The sequence below is a fragment of the Scardinius erythrophthalmus genome (genome assembly GCF_964197995.2).
Source record: "Scardinius erythrophthalmus genome assembly, chromosome: 11".
Taxonomy (NCBI): Eukaryota; Metazoa; Chordata; class Actinopteri; order Cypriniformes; family Leuciscidae; genus Scardinius; species Scardinius erythrophthalmus.
In genome coordinates this window covers 11152022-11164399 of record NC_138231.1, presented here as the reverse complement: position 1 = coordinate 11164399, position 12378 = coordinate 11152022, and the positions used below count along the sequence as shown (strand labels likewise).

Here is a 12378-nt window from a genome sequence, read left to right as displayed (position 1 = left end):
AAACATAATTATAATGTTCTAATATTTCCATGATGAAATTTTCATATTAGCCTAGATTAAAAATCTTTGTCTGGGATTGTTTTAACAGTAAAGCAATAATATATATATAAAAGGCATTTGAGAAAAAGCAAACAAGTAAGCATGGTTAAAAAAAATGTAAGGCAGTTGCCATGTGACCTTCATATAAAAAAAAAAATCTGTGATTTAAATGTATTATTTTTTTGTTATATGTGATTAAGGAACAACCTTTTGGAAGTGGCTTTCACAACATTATTTGATATAGTGGAGAATGACTGTAAATTGAAGTGATAGAGGGAATGGCTGGACTTGAACCTGAGTGGTCCACATGAGTACCATAGCTCAACATGTCCAAAGCAGGTGCACTAACCGTTACTCCACAGCACCTACAAAAAGGTCATCTTTGAACTGCACTATACCTTACAAGGGCTGAGTGTGAAGGGCGAGCATATTAATAATCAAATGGTGTTAATGTCATATCATGCTCTAAAAATCTAGATTTGCGGAACGAGATAAACAACATCATCTTTTTTTAGTATCTCGGATTGGACGTCTGCCATCCCATGTGTGCGCTCGGTAAACATGAGCTCCTGTTTCAGAGACGCCGGCTTCCTGACTCAGCTAATCGTAAGGAATCCAAGCATGCAGCGTTCCTCTCAAGGGCTGAAGCTGTTTGCTTGCCTGTGTTTACACATGGCATGAGTCTCAAGCTCCCATCTGGGAAAGGTGAAGCTGTTCTACCAATACGCAAGCTCATTAGGGAGGTGAATCGTGAGCACAAGGGAAATGACCCCAGATTAAATGTAATTTACTGTCATCATAGCCGAGAGTCGCACCTACACACAGGGCTTAGATGTTCTTTTCTGACCTGCTCACTAATGGCTTCTATAATGTTTGAATAAAATTGATTGGGGAGAGAACAAGGTCAAAGCCAGCCTCTAGAGAGGGATAGCATCAACTTCCAAAGACATGCAGTCTAGAGTTCATATTAGTGCAAGAGTTTAATATCTTCAGTGCCTGGAGGAGGACAAAAAAACGAAAACAAAAAAACAAACATGATTAGAAAGCTCCTCTCTGAGTCACGTTACTATGGAAGCCGGTTTCCGCCATGGAGTACAACCCCCCCCCCCATAAAAATAAAAATATAAACTCAGAATTGAGGAAACAAGTCAGAATTGAGAGACATAAACTCTCAATTGTGAGAGAAAAAATTGCACGTTATATCTATGTGAGATAAAAACTCTTACAAAAAAGAAGTTTATTCAAGTGTGCTATAAGTATACTTCTTTTCAACTAAAAATAATAAAGTATCATTTCAGTCTACTTTTTATGTACTTCTCAGAAATATACTTAAAATTAATATTAAAGTTAAGTTCAATTAAATATGTGCTACCCTGGTCTAAGATGTAGGCTACACGCAATTATGAGTTTGTAATTTACAATTGCGTTTCGTAATCTCACAATTGTGAGAAAAAAAGTCTGATTTGTGAGATATAATCTCATAATTGAGAGACAAAAAAGGCAAAACTGTATGATTAAAAAGTTGCGATTGCCAAAACAGAAAAAAAGTTGTCTGTATGAATGCTGGGACGGAAACCGCTCCCTTTTCTTTCAACTTCCACCAGCACCTGTTCATTGAATAGTACAAATAGACTGAAATCAGTTGCTGAACTGCAGAGAAAATTGCTCCAGGTGCTTTCACAAGATTCATAACATCTTTCATATTACGTAAACATTCACCGAACGGAGGTGAAATTGTCTCTTGGAAGGCAACATAATTGTTTGGCAGAGTGAAAAGGCATGAGTGGACCACTATAGCCGACAACTGGGAGCATTTCATGTGCTGAATAGTTTTTGTAAAATAACAAATATGGAAACTGAGCTGAGAGAGGCCTTCTCAAATTAGGTTGCAGCTCTTAATATTCTGGACCGTTTACATCGGACATAACCTCAGCTCCTGGAGGGCCTGCAGACTGCAGAGTTTAGCTCCAACCAGCTCTAACGCACCTTCCTGGAAGTTTCTAGTAATCCGAAATTCCACCCCACAGCCGATTCTAAAGATTTCATTGGTCATGTCACAGTGCTGATTGCCTACACTAAACACTAAACCCTAACCCTACCTTTCACCCTAACCTTAACCAATGAAATTAGCTGAGGGTGGGAAATCACGCATCCTGAAGACCTTGACTAGCTGGATCAGATGTGTTTAATTAGGGTTGGAGCTAAACTCTGCAGTGCAGAGAGTTTGAGGTGCCGTTTTTCATGACATCGTTGTCAACTAAAACGTGTAGACTACAAAAACGCAAATTTGTGAAAACGGTGACATCATGCATTACGAGTTCAGTCTATAGGCACAAAGTTTTCCACCAACTACTGGCCTGGCATAGCCTGGCAAGCCAGACCTACATCAACTCACCATAGACATGGCTCAATCCGAGGGGCGGGATAAACGGCTGTCTTTCAAATTCCCTCTGCACGCAATAGGACAGCGCTTCAACCAACCAGAGCGTTTTCCCAACAGCGGAGCTAACGTTAGTTGATAGATTCAACTTTTGAATCTGGCCGGCAAAACTACGAACACATCTTCCTTTTTTAAGAATGACTTAAGTGCCGTTCTTTGCTCTTTTCTCAAAGAAAAACGTAACTCCAAGTCCTCCAGAGTCGCGGACAAAGCTGTTTTGAAAGACTGTTCGCCAGAAGCAGCAACTCTTCTTTGTTTTCAAGTAGCAGGGAACCGTCGCAACTCTGTCGTCATTATGTTAAGCCCGCCCCGCCTATTCTATACACGATGTGATTGGCCTGACCCAATTTAGGTTTTTACAGCTCCGAAAGTCAACGGAGAGTTGCTAGACTACCCTGGCTGCAAAATACATTTTGCTGCCGCTAGGGTGAGTCTAGATTTCTAGGCTAGGCCTGGCATGTTTAATACAGCATTTTTAACCGTTCTTGCTGATCCGTGTGAGCGGGGATATTTTTGACAACATTGTCGTCTGTACACTTAAAACGAAAAGGAAGACTTCGCTGTCATGTAAACGTACCCTCAGATTACTACATGCATAAACAAGCAAATTATTTTGAAAGTGCTCCCTGTATTCGGCGACCAGTGAAGTGTGATTCTCATGTGAATGACTTATAAACCTTTTCTTATAGTGAATTAAAAACATACAGCGCTAACAGTGAAGCCTGATTCCTTTGTTAACACTTGGTTAAAGCTGTTTCTTTTGACTCCAAACACATAAAGCGCAAGCGATACAGTTCGAATCGAAAACGAAAGACTCTTCTGGGTCAGTTCTTTTTAATAAGTCAAAAGCATACAGTGCTACCATTGAAGTCCAAGCGAATGATTTTTTTGAACAAGCTATTTTTAGTGAATCAAAAAATACAACATGACCAGTAAAGTTTGATACCCTTGTTAACAACTGTTATGAGATGGTTCATTTTAGTGAATCAAAAGTCTGATTCCCTGAGCTAATCATTTGATTTCAAAATGTGATCTCAAATGTAAGCTTTTATTTGCCTACTAATATTAATGGAGTCTTCATCTCACAGGTGCATATTATTTTTATTTATTTTTTAGTAAAAGCTCTAATTTAAATAAATATGGAAAATCATTTGCAAATCAAACTGCATTAAATCTTTTATTCCGAATACAGCAGATTTCACCCCCCAAAAAATCTGGGATTGGGATGTATATAGTCTCTAGCAGCACCAACAGAACAGCAGAACAGGAGGCCATGGCCTCTGCAGTGATTTGAGCCAGTGACACATTCTCTTTGACTTTTGATTTATAAAAGAAGGGCAAATGCCATTGAAGCTCGGTAACACTATCCCTCTTGTCATAGTGACCTGTCAGCAGCGCTTTGAGTCTGAGAAGTCAGTGTCTGATCGAGGCAGAGACACAGTAATGTCCCACTGGGCTCAAAGACACAGTTTTCTCAGAAGGAAGTTGAGTCGACTCAATCTCAGCAATCAAAAAACTGAGTAACAAGATAACAGGACAACAAGTCAAGCTCAACAATCTCCAACATGGCAAACAAGAAGTTGCTATAAGGTCTATTTCTGCGGTGTTATCTAATTCAGATGAAAACACCCCTGAATGCACATAAAAACAAAACGCTTTACATACCAGTCAGATGGCTTTTCTTTTCTAAGTGAATGGTTCTTATCTCATATCTTATATCATGTTCAAGTAAGTATTTGACTTGTAATTATATATTTTTTTAGTTTAGGAATGGAAAAATTCAACAGTGGGCTTTTTGCTCATTGTCTTTATTCATTCTGATTTGGTCCTCAAGAAACATTATTACTATCAATGCTGAAGTTGTGCTGCTTAATATTTAATGAAAACAGTGATGCATTTTTGTATACATTTTAGAAATCTTTTGTAAGATTATAAATGTCTTTACTGTTACTTTTGATCAATTGAACGCATCCTTGCTTTAAAACTAGTTTTTCCCCCAAAAAATTATTGACCCCGAAACTTTTAAATGGATTATGGTAATATGCATGTTTATTTTTTTCTAAAAGAAATAATGTACGTTTCTTATCATATATAGTTTGTTTCATTTGTTTCTTTTCATCTAAATGCAATAACGTAACCTAACTTTCTATCACAACTTGATTTCTTGTAGAGAGCTGTCAGTAGAGAGTGTTCTCACCTTCAGTGTCCTGTTATGTCTCTGAAGCTCCCTGCAGAGCATCTCCAGCTTGCTGCGGGCCAGGATGGCACGACTGTGCTCGAACTGAAGCTGATCTCTGTGCTTGACCAGAAGACCCTGTTTCTGCTGAAGCTGCTCCAGCTGTTTCTTCTCAGTCCTGTGTTCCTCCACCTGCCCAACATGCACAAAACACAAAGGTGTGATCCATACATCATCTTATGCACCGCATTAACACCTCTGGCTGGTCTAAAGGTGCTTTAAATAATGTCTGTTTGTTTTTTCGGATGTCCTCAAGAGGATTTTGGAATGACAGGATACAGACTTTTCAGTTTTCCCACATAAACTTCTGTCATACTTTCAGCTTTATGTGTCCCTGCCGTTATCTCTGTGTTCTGAAATTGAAGAGAGTGTTGTGGCTTTCTTGTGTGGCTTATGGCCTTGTGTTCAGACTCGCTTATTCAGCCCGGGGCGCCGTATATTTAGGTCATCGCAGTATCAGTGAAACCACTCTTAACATCACACCAGGAGTTCTTTTATTTTCTCTCTGTGTCAATCCGGTTTGTGTTCTGTTTGTTTCCTCTTAACTGTCCTCTATGCATTGTTGTTGTCGGTAGTGAAAACTGTCTCTCTCAGGTCTGGATACTCACCAGCTCAGTGTATTTCCTCAACACCATCTCCACTTTCTCTTCTGGTGAGCCGAGCTTGTTCAGACTTTGCAATAAGGATGCAGCCTCTTTACCTACGAGACAAGCGTTTTATGTTCAGATCAGAAAATGGAAAGATGAGCAGAAGCCCACAAGTTCTGCACGCAAGCTTCAAAATAAATCAATGGCAGAAGTGGTGAAATCACAGCGTGATCATTTTTACTACATGATAAAATGGTTGAGAAAAGCAAACAAGGCTCTGGAGCCTTAAAGGTATAGTTTATTCAAAAATGAAAATTCTGTCATTATTTGTTCTTTCTCATGCTGTTCCAAACCTTTATAATTTTCTTTGTTTCTATAGAAAGCTTCCAAATGACAAAAAAAAACATCATTAAAGCACCGTTAACCTATAGACCTTATGCGCCAGAGAAACGAGGGTGCCGCCATCTTCAGAATATTGTCTTTTAACTTCGGTTTTTGCGGTCGCTCTGTATTATGTCTACGGCATTGCTGTCCAGGAGTAATTAGCTTTTAAAGTGGATTTACTTAATGTAAAGTTAACGAAAGTTATCATGAGGAATGTAATGTTTAAAGCAGATGACTTTACAAATGTCAGTCGACCGGGAAGATTTTAAAACGAGCCGTTTATTAATAAACACGCGAAATGTCTGTGAAAATATAGACCGGAAGTCAAAAGACAACGAGCGCTGCGCTGAAAAGGGGCGGGGCTACATAAGGTCTATAGACCTTATGCACCAGAGAAACAAGGGTGCCGCCATCTTTAGAATATTGTCTTTGAACTTCCGTTTTTGCAGTCGCTCTGTATATTCCTATGGCATTGCTGTTCAGGAGTAATTATGACCGCCGCTAGCGTAGCTAGCGAAAGCGGTCATATAGGGATTGTCAAAGTTTTTTTTTTTTTTTTTTTTCGTCAATCTACTGAATTTTCTGTCAACAATACCAGGGACACCGAAAATACCCGGGGAACATGAAATTTGGTGGGCATGTAGCCCCACTAGACTTTTACGGAAAAATTTCGTTTGGTCCCTGGGGGCCACTCCCCCCCCCCCCGCCCTGGGCCCCCCCAAACCCAAAAAATGCAGTTTTTCCTAAATAACTACCTGAACCGTGGCACCGAGGATGAAGAAATTTGCAAAGTATGTTGGTCTTAAGGGCCCACATCAACCTAGCCCATAATCGATTGTCAAAGTTTTTTAGTTTTTTTTTCCCGTCAATCTACTGAATTTTCCGTCAACAATACCAGGGACACCGAAACACCGGGGAACATGAAATTTGGTGGGCATTTAGCCCCACTAGACTTTTACGGAAAAATTTCGTTTGGTCCCCGGGGGCCACTCCCCCCCCTGCGCTGGGCCCCCCCAAACCCAAAAAATGCAGTTTTTCCTAAATAACTACTTTGAACCGTGGCACCGAGGATGAAGAAATTTTTATGGTATGTTGGTCTTAAGGGCCCACATCAACCTAGCCCATAATCACTCATTTGTGATTTGCGCCCCTCCCATAAAAAATGAAAATGCAATATTATTCTGCTTTAATCGCCCCTATCTTCAGTGGAGATGTTCAGAACTGCACCATATTTCATGTGTATGATTAACTTGACATCCTCTGGGGGTATGCTAAGTTTCGTAGAATTTCATTCATGGGGGGGTATAAAATAAATTCATTTATGTGCACATTTAGTGACTGTACACTCATCGGCCTGTAGATGGTGCTGTTGAGCGAAGGGTTGCTGGTTTAGGATGATACTGTCACACACACACATGCAGGAATACAAACAAACGCAAGCATGCACACACACTGACATCCACACGCACAGACACACACCCATACACACACATACAAATCCACATGCACAGACACACACACACACAAACACACATGCGCACACACAAACACACACACATACACACACACACAGACAGACATGCACATACTACTACTTTTTTTAGGTATATACATAAACACGCAATACAGCCAAATTGCTCCACGTCATTTATTTTTGTGGAAAGCCAGTGCAGGCCTGAGCGGCGGTCATATTTTGTACCGCCATGCGGTACATCTAGTTAGCTTTTGAAGTGGATTTACTTAATATAAAGTTAACGAAAGTTATCATGAGGATTGTAATGTTTAAAGCAGATGTCTTAACAAATGTCAGTAGACCGGGAAGATTTTAAAACGAGCCGTTCATTCATAAATACGCAAGATCGCTGTGAAAATAAAACCGGAAGTCAAAAGACAACGAGCGCAGCGCTGAAAAGGGGCGGGGCTACATAAGGTCTATAGCTAACAAAAATATGTTCTAAGAACATTTAATAACATTCTCTGAACGGTCAAAACGTATGGTTTATTAAATGTTAAAGGGGTGGTAAAACACCTTTTTTCGAAGGCTTGATTGTGTTTGTGGGGTGCACTGTAATATGTGTTCATGCTTCGTTTTTAAAATATCACATTATTTTTCACATATTTAACCATTATTCTACACTGCTCTGTCCCTCCTTGTAAAAACGGTCGGATGATTTCCTGGTTCTATGAAGCCCCGCCCTCAAAAATACGCAATGGGCTCAGATTGGTTAGCTGGCCCAGTGTGTTGTGATTCGCTACTACCACAACAACTCTTTTTCAAAGCAACATAAAATGGCCCTGCCCCCGTTATGTATTGTGTTCCCAGAGGAGGGGTTTATGTAAATATTGGGCTTAGTGATGTCAGCAAGCCCACAGGAATGTCGTGTAGTCCCTATCAGCCGTTTCTGTAGTTCTTAGAAATTGATTTCTTTAAAAGCAAATATCTCCCTTTGCTTTAAACTTTGAACGTTGTAACTTTGCAGATGTTGTTTATGCTCAAACAGCAACATTACACACTAACTAAAGTTAGAAAAGTGAAATCGTGTTTTACCACCCCTTTAAAAAAATTTTTTTTATCCGAACATTAAGGGAACATTCAATTTGATCATTTTTCAAATATTATGGGAATGTTAAATGTGAATGTTCTCTGAACATTCTGAAACAAGTAGTAACATTTAAAAAAAAAAAAACATTAAACGAGCATCCAAAACGCTTCAGGAAAAAACGTTCCATGGACATATAAATAACGTTTTGAGAACATAAGACAAGACAACTTTGAATGAACATTCTATTAACATTATCAGAAGAACGTGTGTTTATAACTTTCAAAGAAAGTTCTGAGAACATTCCCTGTTTGCTAACATTAACAAGTAACAAATTTAATTCACTGATCATTGAATGAATTGTTGATCCAGTTCACAAAACCAGTCTGAATGATTTATTCTTAAATCTGGCTCGTCCAGTTCTCAAGTTCAGTACACTGACTGACTCACTGAATGATTCAGTTGCAATGGCTACCAACTCAATTTATCTTTGAATATTCTCACACCAAACTATGAATTATGACTTCAGAAAACTTGAAATATAGAGCATGGGTCATAAGGACCACTTTATGATAAGTTATGATACATTTTCTGGTACTTTTGTGTTCTTTTTTAATCTTGAAAGCTAATGCACCTGTTCATTGTAATTGAATTGAAATGAGTGACCAGTACAATACTGTACTTTATTCAAATTTTCTCTTTTTGTGTTCCATAGAGGAAAGTCATACAGGTTGGAACAACATGAGAATGAATAAATGATGACAGAAATGACATTCTTGTGTAAACTTTTCCTTTAAGCCCAAGAGTGTGGCAGAAAGTGTGGCATTTTGATGGTGAAGTGGTCTTTAGTATTGACGTGAGGACCCTTTTCTTGAGAATGGAAATTTTCCAAACAGTTGATTACTACACTCATAGCACTCAACCATCCTGCTGAAAAACCCAATCACTGTTTATGGCTCCATCTGTGTGATTGAGAGGTGCTGCATACGATGTTGTTTTTCAAACATAAAACAGTAATCAGTATTCTAACTGAAATCTCTTCTATGTGGGTCATTCTACAAAATGGATGCCATCAGTGTCACTCGTTCATACAGTTCAAATGTTTGGAGTCAGTACAATTTTTTTTTAAAGAAATTAATTTACTTTAATTTAGCAAGGATGCATTAAACTGATCAAAGTTGACAGTAAAGACGTTATTTCTATGTCAAATAAATGTTGTGCTTTTGATTTCTTTATTCATTAAAGAATCCTGAAGAAATTGTATCGTAGTTTACACGAAAATTTTAAACAGAACAACTGTTTTTAACATTGATAATTATAGTAAGAAGTGTTTCTTGAGCACCAAATCAGCATATTAGAATGAATTCTGAAGGATCATTACAAAATGATCGTAAAATGAATGTAAAAATATTTCATAATATTACTGTTTTAACTATATTTATGATCAAATAACATAAGGATGCCATTTTTTTATGCTGACCAAATGTGAATTCTCTTTGAGAGGTTTAGTCTTTTAGTTTGTCTTTTTAATCTCAAGATGTTTGTCAAACTAACAGAGGAGAAGTGCAGATTCCTCACCCAGGACCTTGAGGAGTTTCTTATCAGCTTTCTGCTCCTTCTCAGCAGCTTCTTTGGGCTCTGCCTCTTCATCAGCCTTCTTCTCGTCAGACTCCAGGATGGAGATCTGCTCCTGCATCAGACTGGATGCTGCTCCATACGTGTTGATTATATCCTCTAGCTGCCTCCCGAAGTCCTCCATGGGGTCCTCTGGCTGCTCCTCGTTGCCATTGACTTGTTCATTGGCGCTCTCAGGGGTTTGGTCACTGCCCTCCATCATCTTCTGCAAAAATCAAGTTAAATATATCATAAAAGTGCTTCATAAGAAAGCAGATTGATTAGCAGAGGTAGAACAGCCAATTCCTTGATTACACTCTTGGCTTGATGCTGAAATGAGAATGTTGAAATTAATGAGAAGTGATTATGCATTTCTTGTAGAGAGGTTTGATATGACTCCCTGAAATCACCAGCCACTTAACTGAAGACGGATGGCTTTTGGCCAGTCTGTGGTACGTTTGCATTAATAGAAGGAATTTATGTTTGAAATGCATGAGGTTGTTTGTAAGAAATGTGAATTCTACATGTAGATTAATATATAAATATAAAACATCACCATACAACAGTATCGTTACATAGTACACACACACACACACACACACACACACACACACACACACACGCACACACGCACAAAAAGTCGGTAAGAGTCTCTCTCATGCTCACCAAGGCTGAATTTATTTGATCAATCTACAATTAAAACAGTAATATTGATATTACCATTTAAAATATCTATTTTCTCTTATTATGTAACAAAATGTAATTTATTCCTATAATGTCAAAGCTGAATTTTCAGCAGCCATTACTCCAGTCTTAAGTATAACATGACCTTTTAAAATCATTCTGATTTTGTGCTCAAGAAATATTTATTATTATTATCATCATCAATGTTGAAAACAGTCGCGCTCCTTAATATTTTTGTGTAAACTGATCCTTTTTTTAGGATTATAAATGTCTTTAATGTCACTATTGATCAATTTGATGCATCCTTTCTGAATAAGACTGACCCAAAAGTTTTGAATGGTTGTGTGTGTGTGTATATACAGTATATATAGAGAGATTTTTATTATCATCAATGGATATTTTAAAAAGTCTGTCTCTTAATATAGTTTGTGATCTAGTCAGTGATAGTTTTTAATGCAAGCAACACTAAAAAGAGTCACATCTGATCTATAAGTTGCCTCCATGCCCAGTGGACATCTGAAGAGAAGCAATGAGGCGCATGTGACACACAAGGCTATGGGAGGGGGGCGCAGAGAAAATAGCACAAACCACAGTGGCAGAGTATCACTGAGCCTCTAAATCTGATGTGTCACAGATAGCGCCAGACCTGAAGCCCTTCAGCTCAACACGGCTGACTTCATGTGGAATGAACTCTGAGATTCCAGAGGTTGTTTATGTCGAAGCTCTGTTGCTTATCAGGTTAAAATTATAGCCCTCTTTCCACCCCATGTGCATGTATCCACTTCTCCTCCTATCCCATCACCCCTCCTCATTCAGCAACACGGCACCTGTTGTGAAGCCACAAGCTATTTTTGGACCCTCTAAATATGGACAAGCTATTTCTTATTCTTGCCACGTACCTTCTGATGTCAATGATGGCAGTTTTACGCAAAGTGGAAAAAACAATGACTATTCTAAACATCAGTATACCTTTAAAACAAGAGGCTAAGAGTGAAACACACAGTTTAGTTTAACTTTGGGAAATGCAAAAGACATGATTACTTTGCTCATACGTTAAATTGAAAATGACAGAATTATTGCATTGGAGACTTTGTCTTCATATTGTCCTTACAAAAATCACAATAACGGAACCACACTATAAGGACTGAAACAAAATGTACAGCCAAGTAAAAACTAACTCAAATGTTTCTCAAAAACACGCTTGTGACATTCAGCTCAACATTAAATAAAATAGTGAAGCTCAAGACTTACCCTACACGTGTCTGTTCAGGTTCGAATAGAAAAGGAGGACAATGAACCAGCCAGTCCACAGTTTTAGGAGAGTGACAGAGAGACGTGAGGAGGGTCCGCCAGGACTCAAGACAACAGCTGACAACACGAGCCCCTCAAAATAACCTCCACTGGAACACCAATGGAAACGTTGTCCAAACACTCTGAATGAATCGGCCTGTCAAGATCCTTCTACTCAGGCTTTTCAAGAAGACAGCTGAGGAGCTAATTTTGTAGTATCCTTTGAAGGTTTTCAAATCAGACCTTTTCATGAGCTATCATAGATCTACTAATCCAATTCTCATTCTGTTTTGGCAGTTGGTTACAAGTTCAAATGTCAGTTACTGTATAGGTTTTTAACCTGGTGAAGCCTGACATAAAATAATAATCATTCTGATATTTATAAATGGCCAAAAGTAAGATGAAATTCTAATAGCTTTGTGATGTAAATCAACGAGATCTTTATAGCAGTACTGTACTTACATAAAATGCTTATAAGTGTCAGTTGTCACTCTATCTCTCAATATTATATCTTATTAAGATGAAATTTAAATGCTTAGTTTTATTATCAAAGCTCTGTAATTT

General features: G+C 38.4%; 1 protein-coding gene across 2 annotated transcripts in view; it reads right to left on the bottom strand.

The window, feature by feature from the left end:
• txlnba (taxilin beta a) overlaps positions 1-11950 on the bottom strand; it is a 28199-nt gene extending 16249 nt beyond the window's left edge. Inside the window, exons 1-4 of one of the 2 annotated variants that reach the window (XM_081377805.1) lie at positions 11776-11950; positions 9805-10066; positions 5324-5415; positions 4677-4847 (exon numbers count right to left, since the gene is read on the bottom strand). In XM_081377805.1, the coding sequence (XP_081233931.1) occupies positions 4677-4847; positions 5324-5415; positions 9805-10063 (522 nt within the window). In that variant the 5' untranslated portion in view covers positions 10064-10066; positions 11776-11950. The remainder of the gene's footprint in view (positions 1-4676; positions 4848-5323; positions 5416-9804; positions 10067-11775) is intronic. The other variant, XM_081377804.1, reaches the window with a different exon arrangement.
• Between the last annotated feature and the right edge of the window lie 428 nt (positions 11951-12378).